This window comes from Rosa rugosa, chromosome 3 (assembly GCF_958449725.1).
Source record: "Rosa rugosa chromosome 3, drRosRugo1.1, whole genome shotgun sequence".
NCBI classification, from domain to species: Eukaryota; Viridiplantae; Streptophyta; class Magnoliopsida; order Rosales; family Rosaceae; genus Rosa; species Rosa rugosa.
Window position 1 is genome coordinate 56924184 of NC_084822.1, and position 18072 is coordinate 56942255.

General features: G+C 39.2%; 2 protein-coding genes and 1 pseudogene across 2 annotated transcripts; all 3 read right to left on the reverse strand.

Annotated features, from left to right (window-relative positions):
• Positions 1-705: 705 nt before the first annotated feature.
• On the reverse strand, positions 706-4530 carry LOC133738546 (peptidyl-prolyl cis-trans isomerase FKBP62-like; annotated as a pseudogene).
• Positions 4531-5932: 1402 nt separating this feature from the next.
• On the reverse strand, positions 5933-6433 carry LOC133737996 (uncharacterized). Its single transcript, XM_062165438.1, has one exon. The coding sequence runs from the start codon at positions 6431-6433 to the stop codon at positions 5933-5935; it is 501 nt and encodes a 166-aa protein (XP_062021422.1).
• Positions 6434-11056: 4623 nt separating this feature from the next.
• On the reverse strand, positions 11057-15449 carry LOC133737997 (uncharacterized). The gene is made up of 4 exons (XM_062165439.1): positions 15303-15449; positions 13762-15216; positions 12558-13502; positions 11057-12370 (listed from the first exon to the last, which is right to left on the reverse strand). The coding sequence occupies exons 1-4, from the start codon at positions 15447-15449 to the stop codon at positions 11057-11059; spliced, it is 3861 nt and encodes a 1286-aa protein (XP_062021423.1).
• Between the last annotated feature and the right edge of the window lie 2623 nt (positions 15450-18072).

Sequence of the window (18072 nt, forward strand, 5' to 3'; positions counted from 1 at the left end):
TCTCAACCGGCCTTGGAAATTAATCCATGCAACAGACCTCGATACTTGCAATTAGCTTGGATGCATGACAAAATGTCTAGTAATTGTTCCCAAGTGTAGATATTGCTGGTGGCTGCTGGGACTGATGACACCGTTGCTAAACCATCCAGAAATGATGAACAAATTACGAATGAGCAGGACTTGCCGAATAAGTTGGATTACTTGCAAAATGTGATCACGGAATCACAGATGCACTTCACTTGTACAAGTAGGTACATACAAGTGAAGATTGTGGCCGTGAAGCTTAATTCCGAAGATTGTGTGCGAGGGAGTAGGGTCGCTTTCGAAAGCAGTCATCAAAAACTAGAAATGGTAGTCACCAATCTTAAAACGTCACCACCCCTTTGAGCAAACTTGGCGCCAACTAATCTGTACAGGACGTGGTCAACATATTTGAATGAGCCTGAGCGTGACTTCTAATATACCATAGTTGTCGTAAGTTCAACTAACAAGAACAGGATCAGACGGTGAAGATTTCATGGGATCTCTGAATTTACTGTCATGGATGATTCTTTGAAATACTTACTGGCTCGGTCATTTTCAAACTCTCGGTTGAAGATCTGGGTAGATTTTCCCAACTTCAAGAATTAGTACAGCAATACTTGTTCATATGCATTTCAATCCATGCACGCCATGACGAAAGAGATCGAGAATTAACAACTTGAAAAGCTAACATATTGGTATATTGACATATCCAGTTTCAAGTTCAAAAGGAAGAGGTCCCTGGAGTCCAGGAATAAGAAACTTAACCAGGGAGCTGTGAGAGGATGCTAATACACGGGATATTTAAAATGCAAAATAATTTTTAATTTTAGTTCTGGATATTTTTCCTTTGCTCATCATCAAAAATAGAGAGGGTGGTTTGCCCCATTAAGTGGTCTCACAACCGTGAGAGACATGTAACACTGGACCCGACCCAATCCTCAACCACGAACCATGTGATGAAATTGAACTACAGATCTATATACTAATATACAATTCATCAATCATCAATATGATGAGATATTTTCACAACAATCAACAATCACTCCTCTTTCGATCGGAACAAGGAGAAGCTAGAGTTTTAGCAGCAGCTATTTCCAGTGCCACAGCTTCGTCTTGTTTCTCGTTTTCCACTTTCTCGACTTTCAATTTCTGCACCATTTACGTAAAGAGAAGCTCAGTCAAGTTATATGAATTCTGATGGCCGAGTCTCACTACTGGACTGGACTTATAAGGGATGATAACATAAAAAATAATAATAAGAGAAAGCAACCAATCACCAATCACCTTTGCAAAGATGTTTGAGTAGAGCTTAGCTTCCCTTTTATTGCTTTCAGCTTGAAGTTGTTTCAGTTTCTTCTCAATCAACTTGACCTCCCTGGAGAATCGGAAACATTAATAACAAATTGAGAATACTGTATGTAGAGCTTAGAACAGACAATAAAACGCTTTAAAAAGATAAATTAATTAATAAATCAGCTTTTTAAGTCACCTATTCTGGGGATCAATCTCCAGAGCTTTCTTGATGTCCAGTTCAGCCGAGAACAAATCTGAAATTTCCAGATATGCTTGTGCCTGTCTGTACAAGGCTTTTACATTGTGGAACTCAACACCTAGAGCCTGTAGAAGATCAAAATTTAGGAGATATGATGAGATTTGCCATAACATCAATGATTAAACCCCATGAACATTAGAATATGCGTAGACTTTATTCTTCAATTATTTTCTTTCGGATTCAACTGACAAATTACCTTTGAACATAGTTTTATTGCTTCCTGAAAGTCATTTAGTTTTAGGCTACAGGCTGCACCATTCAACCAGTAAGACACTCTTAATGTTTTAGCTAGCTTTAACTCATCATCCCCAAAGATTACATCTTCACTAACATAATCAGCAGCCTGAGAGGAGGAAAAGCAACGCACAAATAAAGTTAATCCTAAAAATAATCTGAAGTTAGATTAAAATGAAACCATAAGAAGGTTTATTCAAGGGAAAGAGCACTCCAAATCACCTTATCATATTTCTTTCCTGCTCGATGATACTTCCCCTTCTTAAAGAGAAGGTTGCCTTCCTCTTTCTTCCTTCCCGCTGCCTCAATTTTCTCATGATTGCTTAATTCCCATGGTGCTCTTTCCTTTTTATCAAAGAACAGTAAATAATGATAAGAAGGTACAAATGTATCATCATGAACCTCAGAACATACTTAATTGTAGAAGCCCATGCAACCACTACAGAAGTATGGATAGCACTTGCTTAAATTTTATAAATAGAATAAATCGGGTAAAACATAAATTGTGTGTTGCTATAAAACTGTAGAAAAGACAAGTTCATACTATGTTGGTGTTTATTCATTTTTGTACATATATGATGTCAAAGGAAACAATATAACCCATGTTCATTTCAAACCCAAATTGATAAATACATCAAAATGTCTGTACCTTGATAAAATCCAGCATTTCAACCTCAAAGACTATGTTTGAAGATGGTGGAAGTGTGGAACTACAGCCAGGTCCCGCCTTATTTCAACACTTCCAAATCCAAAATCAGGATGTATAGTCAATATTGCCTGCTCTCCCTTTTTCATTGTAGCAACTGCTTGGACAAAACCAGCAATCACTTGTTCTACAGATCGTAAAATGCAAATATTAGCCAGAACTACTTTTGAGCTTTCTTTTTGATTATGAGACAAAACAGATGCAAGTAACAAAAAGATACATAATAAAATTCGACTAACTGACCTTCATCTGTGATAAATTCCAAAGGCTGCATTCCATCTACTCCTCTTTTCTCAAATATAGTGCCATCTTCAAGCCTAGCTATATAGCTAACTGCAGCAGTCGGAGAGTGCATTTTAAGTTAAGAGTAGAATCATGTAGTGTCACAGGTTCATTATGTGTTCCAATGTCTAAATTACCGACTGTGGCATTTCCAGTTTACAGGATACCTATACTCAAACTTGTGGTAATACGCTGAAAAATATGCATCTCAATCTACTTACCAGTAACAGTTGCACCTTCATGAGCACTGGATGTACTCTCCCCTTCTTTCAAAATCTTCTTTAATACTTTGCCATCACCGGTAACATCAATAACAGGCTTGAAAGACAACAACTCAAATCCATTGTTTGCATCCCTCCCCTCCTCCCCAAAGGCATCTGCAATTACATATCATCTTTCGGAGTTAGCACTTTTTTTCATTCTTTGCTAAGACCTTCAATGCTGAACATGATCCATATAAAATGACGTCACATACATTGAGGTTGAACAATTAACCTGGCCTTCTCTCCCCTTTTCATTGTCCTGATTGATTTTTCCAATGCTGGACAAAAATGACCTGAAAGACAAGAATGCACGTCATTCAATTATCGCAAATTAAGCACAATGCCAAAACAAATCTTTCCGAGTTTCAGACAATAACACAGAGACGATACAAACACCACAAACAAGCATTAGATTAAAACAACGAAGAAAAATACCATCTTTCACGTAGAATTCAATTCCTTCTTCTGGTGTTTCTGCAACAATGGTGCCATCAACCAACGCCGCCCGATACTTGACTGCATAAAACAACAAAAGTTCCTCATCATCCATTGCTCTACAGTTTAAAAATACCAATTTCGCCATTGCAACTGAGCTCGACAGAACTCTTATACACTGAAACAATCCAACACACAAGAAAAAAAAAACACAATGATTTACTTAATGAGAGGCATCAGAGTACCAAGAACTTCATCCAAATCACCAGGACTCTCATTCCTCTTCCCTTTCTCCAAAATTTTCTTCACAATCCCACCGTCTTTGCTCAAATCCACCACTCTAATCCACGAAATAAGCTCCACCTCAAACTGAACAGCCGCATTAGGCGGCACATCACCGCCTCGGCCACCAACACCATAAGCCAGCTCAGCAGGCACAGTAAACAACGCAATCTCTCCCTTCTTCATAGTGACCATACCATGCTCCAACCCCTTCACTACTCCACCCTCACCGATCTTAACAGCGACCGGCTCCTCCCTCTCTCTCGTAGACTCGAACTTCGTTCCATCAAGCACAGCTCCAACATAGTGCACTGAAATTCAATTTTCCACAATCAATTTGATTCTCTCAGTATTGTATTTTGAATAATTGACACTAAACTAATATTCAGCTTTGCAAGTAGGACTCACCGGTGGCTTCGTCGCCGAACTCCGGGGTTTCCCAGCCGGTTCCGGCCTTGAGGAGCTTCTTCTTCAGGCCGTAGGTGGCGAATTCTCTCTCCTCGCCGACTTTGAGAGGCGGTGCCGACTCGATCACCTCGCCGGGCTCCTCGTCCAGATCGTCTTCGTTCGCAATGCCTGACACATCAGTGGCTTTCTCCGCCACGGCCATCGTGGAACTGCGATTCCGAGCGGCGGTAGCACGGAGACTCTGATTTTTTTGGTGGTGAGATTAGTGAGCGACGGTGGTGCGATTATGTGGCGGGATTGGTTTGATTCTGATTCCGTGGCAAATTGAAACGGAAGAGAAAGGGTGGTTTGGTCATTTCAGGTTCTGGGCTCTTTCTTGAATGTTCCGGTGGAACCAAAGCTGGCGTTAAGTGGGCCATAAAGACTGCGATGTAAGTGGGCCAAGGCCCAAATAGTCATCTTGTAAATACGTTCATAGATTTCTATTGGTTTGTTCAAAGTTAGGCGATAGATATGACGTCAGAAAAATAATAGTCAAAAGCGAGGGGTTTATTGACTTCAACAATGGACAGCACAAGAAAGCTCTAGAATATTAAAAATGGGGAAAACTGTGGCTAAGTTGCTCTTAATTAGCTAATTTTAGGGTTCTCAAGAGTATTGAATAATGAGGGATATGACTTTGTAATCTTAAGAATAATCATTAGGTCGGCTTCGCGATGATGAAAGGAGGTTTATTCTACATTGAACGCAATGAGGCATCACGAGACAATGCCAACTGTGGATTTAGCAAATTGTTAGTTAATTAATATGTAACTAACATTGTGGTATAAAGATTATGTTACGTATAGAATTGTTATATTTATTTATCATACTTAAATAAGATCCGTGAATCTAACATTTCAATTTAGCTGGCACTTATGTTTAGCTAAAATTTCAAATAGTTACACTAAACAACAAAGTACAAAAAATAACAAATAAAACGATATATTAAGATATTATCACAGATAGAATAATTAATTGGAGAAAAAATCATTAAATATTATCATTTAATATAATCGATATATTATATATGAACTTGCATTACTTGCTAATAATCATTTTCAATCTCTAACACTCGATCTAAAGAAAACAGCATTACTAAAGTATTCTTCATGAGTGGAACTTGATCGAAGATAAATTTTATTGACAACTAGGGGAACACAACCAGAGTGATACGAGCTCCCTAGTCTTATCCTAAGAAGCAGATCAGAAATACCACCACCATTTTGTTATCATTCTTTGGCAGCTGTTCTAATGAAAGGAATCCTCTATCTTTTTTTCGATTGAAGGAATCCTCCATCTTTAAAAAGCGCAAGTGTAACAAACTGAATAGAAGAATCTAGTACTCTGTAATCATCCCACAATAAATACAAGGACCCATATGTAAAACGTCAACTTCCAAACAGGGCTTTGTGAGCTTCCATAATTGCAATCAAACCCATAAAAATACCCAGAAGCAACCCCCATGAATATATATATATATATATATATATATATTATCATGCAACAATCTTCTTCATGGTGTTACTGATAAATTTAATTCCCCAGAAAGAAGATTTATAAACACACATAAAAACAAACCACTCCGGCCATTTCTCAATTTTGATAACCTGATTTGTACAAACACTTTCAAATTTTCAATCACAGATCGAGGACCAAACTGAACTAATCAACACTTGCAGAGACTAACAGAGTTTTGATAACGATCTAAACAAACGCAACGCTTCTCTTTCCGACAGCATAGCTTCTGCTTCTGGGATACAAGTCCTTCTTCACGTCACCTTCCTCCTCGAAATCACAAGCGGCATCCTCGTCAATTCGTCCCATGGCCACGCTGCCACACTTGGGCAACACTTGGCTCGACCCCATCGTCGTCGTCGTCGCCGACCTCTTCAGCTGGTCTTGAAGTATCTTGTCCACGTCGATACGAGTTCCGTAGCTCCTGGCCGAGGCAGCCCTCACCAGCTCGGAAAAGTCATCGTTGCCCTGGTTGGACCTCGACGATGACGATCTCGTGCTGAAGCTTTTGGGTAAACCCGAGGAGAATTGGCCGCCGGGGCCGGCCATGGTGCTCCCGCCGTAGCTGAATCTGTCGCCGACGTCCGTCATGCTTTTGACGTAAAAGTCCTTGGCCTTGCCCAAGGCTCTGATGGGGACTGTGATGATTCTCAGGAACCGGTTCTGGTTCTGAGCCTTGGTGCTTCTCATCTTTGTCTTGTTTTCTTCGTGTGGGGAAAAGGAAGGTGGGTGTGTTTTTTGATGAGAGGGGCGAGAAGGCGTGAGGCAATATATAGGGTGGCGTTTTTAATTTTCTATCTGTTTCGGTCAAAGAAAAGTTTTTTTTTTTTTTTTTTTTTTTTTAAGCTTCGATTCAGTCAAATTTATAATTCAGCAAGCAGTACTAGAAACTACACACCCTAGAGGGAGCCGACAGAAAGAGCCGTCTTTTAGGACATACAAATGACATATTCTAAGAAAAAACATAACCTTTTAGGACATACAAAGGACATATTCTAAGAAAAAACATAATCTCCCACTTTCAGGTACACCCACATTTTAAGGACAATTAAGCACATTTATTCTAACAAAACCTTGAAACTCAGAAGCAAAATAAATAAATGTAACAACCGAGTAACTAGATCTTGCAACCCAAGAAATATTTAAACATTACTAGTTGAGGATGATGCACCAGCATCCCCAACAGTTCCACCATCTGTATGTAGCTCGTCTTTAGCACGCTTAGGCCTATTCTTGCTTCTAATTGCCTTTTGGGCCCAAAACCCAATCCAGGTACTGAGGCCCACATCCACCATGAAAGCCCAGCAGGCCCAGTTGGACACTCCCAGCCACTGCAACCAGTCTTGCTCGGGAAGAAGATCATCAACCAGAGATCCAGCACCGCCAGCATTGCTACCTGAAGACCAGCCGCCAAATCTACCAACGCAAGCATCTGCAGCCTTCCCATCCGCAACACCCAATCCTCTCTTGCCATCAACAGTTAACAAGCCAGGCACGACCTCAAGAACTCGAGCCCAGAAGATCGGCTCCTCCTCCACAAGAGAAAAGTTACCGCCGCCATAATCAACTCGCCCACCGTTGACAGAAAAACCCATACCAACCTGGCCACCCTCATCCTTGAACAAATGCAGACACAGTCGACAACCCTTAGTGCATTGCACCAATACACCGGCAAAACCTAATCGGTCTAACACCAACTCGTTACCAAACGACACCCAAATTGGCGCCATAATCCGATCAACCACCACCAGATCAACATCGAAAACAAGGAGCGGAGAAACAGCCGCAAGGCTGGCAATGGCAACAGCTATCAGGTTTGGGAATTATCGTAGATCAAAAATTGACGAATAACCCTAGCAAAGCGTTTACCAATCAAAGAAAAGTTTACCAATGCACCCCAGAACTTACGGTGTATTAGTATATTTGGATAAAAACAAAAATTAGAATTTAAATCAAAATAAAAAGTTTATAACTTACATTTTTTTTTTTTTTGAGTTGAAGGAGGTCAGACTTTATTGATAATCGAGAAATATCTCAGAGTACAAGCTTTCTAAATAAGAAAAAAGATGCAACAAATGCACCAAAAGAACAAGAAAATAGTAATATAGCAATAGCGCGTGCGCTGTTTTACCACTACGGATTGCTGCCGTGTAGTGAATTTTGTAGTCGATGGTATGACTACCCATGCATATCCAACTCACAAAATGACAAAAGTCAATTTGAAGAAGAACATAAGGCAATCTTCCATCAAAAGATCGAAGCCGGCCAAGGGTGTCAGAACATGGCCGTGTTGGCATACGATCCCTTTCGAACAAATACCATAATCCCGGGTCCCCAACCCAATACAAATAAACAGCAGAATCCCAAAACCAATGCAATAATCGGAAGGGAGCCCAATAAAAAATTTGTAGCACACTTCTGGGTCGGATCCAAGACCCACCCGGATCCCAAATCCGGATCCAGCCCAGACCCGTCCACCAAACCCAGCACCAAGTATCACCTAGAGTCCAAAGGCGTTCAAACCTTCCGCCGCCGACATACCATTCGTCCACCAAACTACCCGGTGGCCTGTCGCCTGCAACATTGTCTGTACCACTCCCTCGACGAAGGTCATCAATTGTGAAGAAAAAGTCGACATCATAAGCCGCGAACCCACAATTCGGTAGTAGCATCGTCAGGATATCTGGCCGAAGAAAACCCCCTCTGGATGACGACAGCACACTCGAAATACCACCATCCTCGCCGAGATTAGTCGGCCCTTTGAGACGACCATGAAAGAAAGGCAAGAGATCCGACCCTCCCGGATCCCACCTTCCACCACCATCAAGTCGGACTCTACCACCATCGTCAAAACCTAATCTCAGTCCGCCATCAATGACCTCCGCCACCAACGAAGGACTAGATTCGCCTCTGATCTCATCATCCTCGGCCGCCAAAGCAGCGAACTGACAACCACGGATCCCCGCTCTCGCAGCCACCAAGCCTGACGCAGACCACTGCAACAATCCGGATCCCATACTGCTCGGATCCCACTCCACCTGACAGCCTCTACCACCCTTCACTGCCGACCCAACACTCTCTTGGCTCTCCGATAAATCAACACCAGGACCAAGATTCCCCTCAACACACACTGTGCCCACGACCACAACGAAGACAAACAAGACGAGGCTGAAGCCTGAAGAAAGCTCCATGAATGGAGAAGGTGTAGGACGCGACGAACGTAAAGATAAGCCGCTCCACAAACCCTAGCAGAGCGCTAGGTCGCTATTCATAATTACAACATCAATATTAAATTTATAACTTACATGAATTATCTCATTTGACATTCTTAATTTGAAAATTATGAATTTTTTCAGTGAGAAAAAAACAAAAGAATTAATTTCCCAAATTTCTCACTTTAGTTAGTCTCTTTTTATTTCTTTATTAGTTCGAAAATAAATGTTTTATTTTTTTTAATATTTTAATTTGTTTTAAACTTGCTTAATTTATAACACATTCAAAATTTTAAATAGATACAAGTTGTGCAACCAATATCATTCATTCTCAAAAAGAAAGTACAACCAATATCATTAAAAAAAAAGAGGCATACAACCAATGAACCAAACAATGAAATTTGTAAATTCAATCGTTTCAAAAATTCTCAATAATTTATGATTATCTTATCCAACTGCAACCTTCCCGTTTGCATTGTGATACATGTTGAAACAAGTTTAAGGTCATACAAGAGAAAACAATACTCTTATAGTCTTATAATTTATTTTAGGGTGTAGGATAAACTAATAACTAGCTTGTTCGTTCAATCAAGTCACCGAATTGTTACTATATATTTTTGCATAACAAATCTTAATTGTTATTAAAAATAAAACGTATGAAGAAAAAAGATAACTAACACGTATACATGATAAAAAAAAATTTCAATGCGACAAAATATAATCACATGCAATCGTTTACTAATTTTGTATACAATGTTTAACGTCATTCACTAATTTTTTTTGTAAATATAATAAGCCTAAATTAATCAATTTAGTACGTAGCATAGAAATGAAACTGATTGATAGATATAATATAGCTCATGAAAATCATGAATTTTGGAACATTTGAGTATAAACTAATGCGACTATAACTTAAGGATAAATTTTTTATATATAATTCAAATGTTTATGACACATGGTTTTGAATAGGGTGACCAAGAGACAACGTGGTTGAGTGAAGTATGAACAACTAGGGAGTGGCTTTAGACTTTTCAAAACCCACAGGATTAGACAAAGGCCAACAGAGATAAGAACAACACAGAGGTGACCTGGTGTGCTAGAATTAAGCTTAATTAAATCTATTAATTAAGTAGGCCAAGATTGAAACCAAAGTTTAAGCTGGACTAATAATAAGGGTGCACAAGTATTCAATTTCAACATCTAACTTGAAATTATTTTTGTTCAGGCGGTCGATATCATCCATTTGATGAGTCATCTGGTGGCTTGAACGGTCAGGATTTCAAACCAACTACTACTACTGCCCTATTTCTTGTCTCCATGAGAAGCATATGTCTAATAAGACAAAAAGAAGGATCAATTTTAATGAAAACAACTTATCAGTCAATTTCTGCAACTGTATTAACCACGATCGAGTTAGTGTTCTTAACAGTGGCTTTGACTGATTTCAGTAATAGTACATTAGAAATTCTTGTATTATGTTAACAAAATATATTCATTCGTCCAAATATTTCATCGAGTTAAATTTTGATCGATCACAAATGATAAAATTTAAGATCGTAATGATAAGTTTTTCATTGACGATCTGTTGCTTAAACATGAAAAGAGTACGTTTAGAGTTTACTAAGATTGACACACATTGATCAAAAAGAAAAATTTCAAGGGGCAAAAAAGGATAGAATCTGACTAAGCTTTGGATTTTGGAGATGTAGAAGATATGCATGAAACTCTAGATATAGATAAGGGTCATATTCAAAGAGGTCGGCCATGGTATTGTTTTAATTTGGTGTGCGCCAATTGTAAGCATGCTTCAGAAATAACTGCGCACCAATCACATTCAACATCCATCGAAAAAAACATGATTGTAAGGTGTGAGAGCATCTCCAATAATAGTGTGAAAATCTACCGTAGAGGTCCAACAGATATAAATGACAGTTCTCAATCTCTCCAACTCATTCTTCAAATTTACGTACCGTGGATGACAGTTTTTGGTTTTATCTGTCAAATTTGACAGCCATATGTCATTTTCTTCTTTTTTTTTTTTTTTTTTGGATAGATGGGACCCAAAGGGCCCAAAGGAAAAACAAGAAACAATAAAACACAATCAGCCAATGGTTGTTGCAACTTTCCTATATCTAAGGACTTCACACAAGTCATCTAACACAAGGTTAGTAACCTGTGGAGGAGGTTGCTCAAAGTAGATAGCACCAATCTCAGCAGATAGATTGCATCTTGAAAGGCCATCCGCAACCGTATTAACTTCTCGAAACACGTGGCTTATCACACACTCGGAGAAGCTACTTTGTAGGTGTAGACAAAAGTTGATAACTGTCTTTAAAGGATGCAGATCATCAACTCCATTATTCATCAGACTAACCAACACTTCAGAATTACATTCTACGACCACTTTGTCCACCCCAAGATTAGCAGCCATTTGTAAACCCAGTAACATGCCCCATGTCTCGGCTTCCAAAACCTGACCTTGCCCAATATGAGCAGCAAATCCATGTATCCAGTTACCATGCTGATCTCTAAGAACCCCTCCAGCTCCTATTTTTCCATTTAACTTAGCTCTAGCACCATCGACATTCAATTTGACCCACCCATTACCAGGTTTAAGCCACTTCAAAGCCACAGTAGTCTGGTCGGTCCTTGTATTCTTCTTTTCCTGAGCAAGATACCATTCGGTGGCACTATCCATAATGACCTTAACTGGGTTAATAGGGAATTGAAATCCTTCTTCAAAAATATTTTTATTCCTCCATTTCCAAATATACCAACAAGTGAAGGTAAATAGGACATTCCAATTCATTCTGCCGTAACACTTCATTGTGCAATAACCATTAGCAGCTAGCCATCCTGCCCAATCAATTTGCATAGCTCTTCTAATACTGTCAAAACAGTTGATCTCCTGCCAAATTTTGTTTACTCTAGGGCAATCTCTTAGCAAGTGCAATAAGGATTCATAATGAGTATGACATATAGGACAAGAATTATCACTTGTGAGCCTTCTCTTCATCCTTTCAGCATTAGTGAGGAGTTTACCTTGAATAATCAGCCACAAAAATATTTTTAATTTTGGAGGCAGACACATTCTCCATAGGAATTTCCAAGCAAATTCATAGTTCTCATCAGCAAATAAGGATAAGTATGCAGATTTCACTGAGAAACGGCCATTAGAAGTTCCACTCCAGATAATTTTATCCTCTCCACCACCTACAAGTCCCACAGGCATGCTTAAAATTCTGCTAATAGTATTCTCATCAAAGTGTTGCTCCAGAAAACTGACATTCCACCCTCCATTAGACCAACAATCCTTGACAGAAATGTTGAGATCAATATTCTCAGTGATTCTTGCACAGTTGAGTAGGGGGCCATTTTGTAACCATCTATCAGTCCAAAACTTAATGGAAGTGCCCTGCCCAATTCTCCAAATTATTCCTTTTTTTCAATAATTCAGCTCCAAAGAGAAGACTTTTCCAAGTACTAGAGCAACGAGAAGGTCTCTTATAATTTTCTTCCAAAAGAGTTCCATGTTTCAAGTATTTTTGCTGCAGCACCGTACTCCACAAGCCACTTTCACCTTGAATCATCCTCCAACTTGCCCTGGCAAGCATTGCCTGATTCATATGGATAGAAGATTTAATGCCAACACCACCAAGATCCTTTGGTTTGCAGATCATATCCCATCGGGCAAGATGGATCTTTTTCTTCCCATTGCAGTCACCCCACAGAAAATCCCTATTTAATTTGTCCAATGAAGAACAAATAGAGATAGGCAATTTTGTAGTTTGCATTGCATAAATAGGTATAGAGGAAGTGACAGCTTGGATCAAAGTTAACCTTCCAGCAAGACTAAGGGTTTTGCATTTCCAGCCAGCTAGTCTACCTTGGACTTTATCGACAATACCTGCATATGTGTGTTTAGTAATCCTTGCATGAACAAGAGGCATACCAAGATACTTTCCCATGTCTTTTGTAAGAGTTGATCCACATAACCTGCTAATATCTGCAGCTAAAGCATTACTCACATTAGGGGAGTAGAAAATCAGGGACTTATCAAAATTTATTGTTTGTCCAGATAAATTACAAAACACTTCCAAGCATTGCTTCAAAATCCTTGCTTGATGATCAGTGGCTTCAGCAAAGAGTATGAGGTCATCTGCAAAAAAGAGATGTGAAATGTGGGGACCAGATCCAGAAGCTTTGACTGGCTTCCATTCCCCAATTTCAATAGCACTATTAATGAGGTGTGAAAGCTTTTCCATACAAAGAACAAATAAGTAAGGGGAGAGAGGATCACCCTGCCTTATACCTCTTCCAGCCTTAAAAGTAGTCGAAAGTTCTCCATTAACACACACTTGGAAGCTGGTGGAAGTAACACATTCCATGATAAGTTTCACCAAATGATAGGGGAACTGAGCCTCATGAAGGACATGTTCAATGAAACTCCAATTTAATCTATCATAGGCCTTGGATAGGTCAATTTTCCAGCTGAAAAAAACATTTCCTGCCCTTAGAGTTTTTGAACTTATGTAACACTTCTTGAGCTATGACAATATTGTCAGCAATATGTCTTCCAGGAACAAAGCTAACCTGGTTAGGACTTACAAGCTTTTGTAACATAGGTCTGATTCTAGACACCAAAATTTTTGAAACAACCTTATATAAAGTGTTGCATAAACTTATTGGTCTAAACAGAGACATTTCTCTAGGACTAGCTACTTTAGGGACAAGAGTAATTAAGGTATGGTTCAGACCAGGGGGAATCACTCTTGAAGCAAAGATTGACTGAATAAAATGACAAACTTCATTTTCACATAAATCCCAATGCTTCTGGTAAAAAATCGATGGGTAGCCATCACCTCCTGGGGCTTTAAGGCTACCGATACTAAACATAGCAGCTTTAATTTCAACATTTGAAATATCTCTCTGCATCCAAGAAATGTCCCTATTAGAAAGTTGAGGAAATAGGTAAGGAATGACAAACCTGGAATCCTTAGGCTCTTGAAGAGTAAAGAGAGCTTCAAAGAACTTCGTGGCAATAGTTCTCATCGTCACAGCTTCAGAACATAAGTTGCCTTGCTCATCTAGTAATCCTTCAATCTTGTTTCTTCTTCGTCTTAACAGAGTAGTAAGATGAAAAAATTTAGAGTTTTTATCACCCTCCTTCAGCCATTTAACTCTTGCTTTCTGTTGCCAATACATAGCTTCTTGGTCCCTTAACAGCTCATAGTCCTTTATTAGCTCCTCTTCCAACTTGAAAAGGTATGGGTTGCTTCTGGTGTCCAGAGCCTTCTGAACTCCGCTAAGTCTAGCAAGTAATCTCCTCTTTCTTCTAAAGATGTTCCCAAAGACATTGTCATTCCAATCTTGTAGAGCGACCCCAAGAGATTGAATTTTCTCAATGATGTTCTCATCGTTAGACTCCCAAAAATTCTGCACGAAATCAGCATAATTAGCATGGTTAAACCACATAGCATGAAATCGAAATGGCTTATTTACCCCATGAGCATCACTGTTAGAATGAGATTGAACAAGAATTGGGCAGTGGTCCGATTTCAGCCTGGGAAGGTGGTGTATCAAAGCATCAGGAAATAACATTCTCCAATCTCCATTACAAAATCCCCTATCTAATCTCTCTTTAACTCTTTTGTTAGTCCAAGTATAGGCAGTACCCATGTATCCCATATCAATCATTGCAGCATCATGAACCCAGCTTCTTAGTCCTCCAAATCTTCCCACTAAAGCGCCCCCATTTTTATCGTCACAACTCAGCAGTTCATTGAAATCACCAATGACTAGCCACGGTAATTGCAAGTTACTGTTAATGTGACTAAGATATCTCCATAAATTTTGTCTGACCGTAAAGCAGGGGTTAGCATAAACAGCAGTGAGCAACCAATTTTGGTGGCTCAACCCAGTTACCTTAACTGACAGAGATTGCATATTGCTATCTACAAATTCAATATCAATCTTGTTTCTGTCATAAAGAATCCAAATACCTCCAGAGAACCCAGCTGCCTCTACAACTTCAGCATCAGGAAACCCAAGTTTTCTTAAGAAATTTTGAACCTTAGAGAATTGTACTCTAGGTTCACAGATTATAAGAATATCTATCTTTTGCATTTGGATAAGGTCAGCAATAGCTGACTTGAACTTCTTCCATCCAGCACCACGCACATTCCAAGAAATGATTTTAAACATTATAAACACAGTGGAGGGGGAAGGTAACCCTAACATGTCATAGTGACCTCCTCCCCACTAGGAGAGGAGTTGACAACAGTAGTTGTCTCTTCATTACATATTGCAGCATTTTGCATTATAATTTGATCAACACAGTCACTAACCTTATCAGGATGGGAGGATGAAACATTACATGCTGAAAGTTTCAGCTTATCCTCCTCAGGTGGGCAGTGACCAAAAGTTGCTTGTGTACTGGTTGAAGCAGAGAATCCAACATTACAAACACTTGATAACGGAGGCAGATCATGCATATTAATCTTGAAATTATTATTCTCACAAGTCTGCTTTGTGTCGCTTCTTTTTTTTCTCTGGTAATAGACAGCGGCTTTTGAGATACAAGCACCAGAATCTAAATTCTTCTTACTCCTATTAGCGACTTATCGAATCGGTTTCCTATAAGCTCCAACATTATAAATTTGATTAGCCGCTCCCTGAGTTACTTTCTCCTTTCCACTTATCTGTTCGTTCACAACATCAGCACTCGTTGTGGCTTTTGGACAATTTAATTTGGCAGCTTTATCCTGGAAATTTTGCCATAGTTTGACAATGGTTGAAGTCTGAGCATGTACATTACTTTGCCTGTCACCATTAGTTTCATTATCCACCGCATCAGGATCATCTTGAAGCACACTGAATCTTGAACCTGAGTTTTGGTTTTTCTTCACAGTAGCAGGACCATTCTTTTTTCTACTTTTATATGTCATTAACATCCAAGGTCCCATATCATCAGACTTAACGGCACTACATTCTCCATTGACAATATCATCAGAGTCGTTAACGTTCTTCTTCATGTCACTTACCATTTCGGTATCGGCATTAGGAACGAAATCGTCACCACCATTGTGAACTTCCCTTCCATCAGTAGGTTTTAGATTTGGATTTTGTGTCTCAATCTTTTGCAAAGGGATAACAGAAGGACATTTATCCTTGACATGACCATAGCGGCCACAACCAAAGCAAATCATGGAGACACCCTCATAGACCACTCCAAAGGCCTCAGATTCAACTTCAACAAAGGGTCTCAAGGGTTTATTCAGGTCTACCTCGACACAAACTCTAGCAAACTTACCCCTAGCCTGGGCTAAAGTCAGCTGATCCACCTTTACAACATTTCCCAGAATTTTGCCAATCTTAGCAATTGTATACTCTTTGAAGTACTTCACTCGTAATCCCAAGATTCTCACCCAAAGTGCCATGCGGTTAATTGTATCTGTGAGAGGGTTGAAATCTGGTCTCCATCTTTGAATCACTAGTGTTTGCCCAGCCAAAATCCAAGGACCCCCACACAAAACATGGTTCATATCTTCCTCGAGATTGAATTTCACTATGAAATAATCATTAGGGATATCAATTAACTGCCACCCCCCCTCTCAGTTTCCATTTCCTCCTTAACCCATCTAGCATAAACTTGAAAGGGTTAGTAGAGTTGGTTTTCCCATTAATTTCACAATAACTGCACATCTCCAATTATAATCTAGTTTATCATGAACCTTCCTTGAGAAAGAAACATTTGGCCCACGTTCACCCATTGAGTATTGACAATCATCATCCTCCAGAACAAAATTCTCTGTCATAACCTTATGAAATTGACTTATCGGGCTTTTCAATTTGTTCGCATAACTCACTCCTGAAACTGGAGCATGAGGGTCTGTGGTAATCGGAGTAGAATCCTCCATTCGAATTGCCTGCAAATCTGCACAGAGTTCATCGCCAAGTTGAGTTCTTTTTCGCTGAGATTGTAAATTCGAGTCATCACCGCCACTCCCCAGTGGAAGGGCGGTGAAGGTAAAGACAGGATTCGCCACCAGGTCGCCGTAATTGGCCAAGCGGCCAGCAAGTCAGTGATGGTAGAACGGTCAGTTTAGAGAGAGAGTTTTTCGGGCGCGTAATTGTTTCTCTCATTCTCCCTCTTTTCTTTTCTTCTCATTTTCATCCTACCTAAACTAGAGCCATTCACGGGAGACCTTCAGTTTGTCTCGTCTCTCTATTTCTTCCTACAATATCCAAACTTTCCTAACCGAACCTTCATGAATCATTCATGTCAAACCTAAAATTAAATTTTCATTCAACTTTGGAGAAAAAACGAGGACGAGAGTTAGAGAGCTGGAGTCAGAAAGAAAAATTGACGAATTGTATTGAAGCAAATCCGATCAAATCAAAGTCCAGACCAATCAGACCATAATAGTGTTGCGATGGTCGATCACAATATTGAGATCGCAATGTGTTTGCAATGTTGGAATCTGGGTTACTTGTGGTTGAGTTATGTTGATACGGTTGCTTAGACATATTCTAATATGTTGATATGGGCATCTGAAAAAGTAGCAAAAGATGAAGAGAAACATAAGAAGGAGAAGAAAATAGAGAGAACAAAGGCGGTTTTGTTTTAAATAAAATATTTTGTAATAATAATAAAAAATAAATATATTTTGACCTATGGGTTAGAGTGCGAGTATAGCAAAAGACACATGTCATCTGTTAAATTCAAATTTACACCAAAAATTTTAACATCTATATTGGAGATGCTCTAACAAGAATGGGCACCTAAGTTTGAGCTTCATAACAATTGGGCTTGGTTCCCAAGTCATTTAACTTTTTTTTTTCACTCACTTAACCCAGAAGTTCAATATTCTATTAAGGAGGTGGCCCAATTGGCATAACGAAGAGTCGATAACATGCAGTTCCATTTTAATACGAGGATTTGATTCACTCTATTATTGCTTTATATTCCGTAAGTGTAAATATTATGTGCGGACCAATTCACTAATACTAATACTACCAGCTAATTTTTCAAGAATTAAAAATAAAAATGCTTATAAAAATGCCAACTGCCAAAAGAGTTGAGAAAATAGAAAGGCCCAAAGACTAATTTATATG

Bases quoted from the DNA above. Each gene is read 5' to 3' on its own strand.
- LOC133737997 (XM_062165439.1), bottom strand. From the start codon at position 15,449: ATGCATGATCTGCCTCCGTTATCAAGTGTTTGTAATGTTGGATTCTCT. The intron at 13,503-13,761 runs GTTTGTCATTTT...ATATTGTCATAG, and splicing joins GGGATTTATGTGAAAATGAA to CTCAAGAAGTGTTACATAAG. The intron at 12,371-12,557 runs GCAAGTTGGAGG...AGAATTGGGCAG, and splicing joins ATCAGGCAATGCTTGCCAGG to GGCACTTCCATTAAGTTTTG.
- LOC133737996 (XM_062165438.1), bottom strand. From the start codon at position 6,433: ATGAGAAGCACCAAGGCTCAGAACCAGAACCGGTTCCTGAGAATCATC.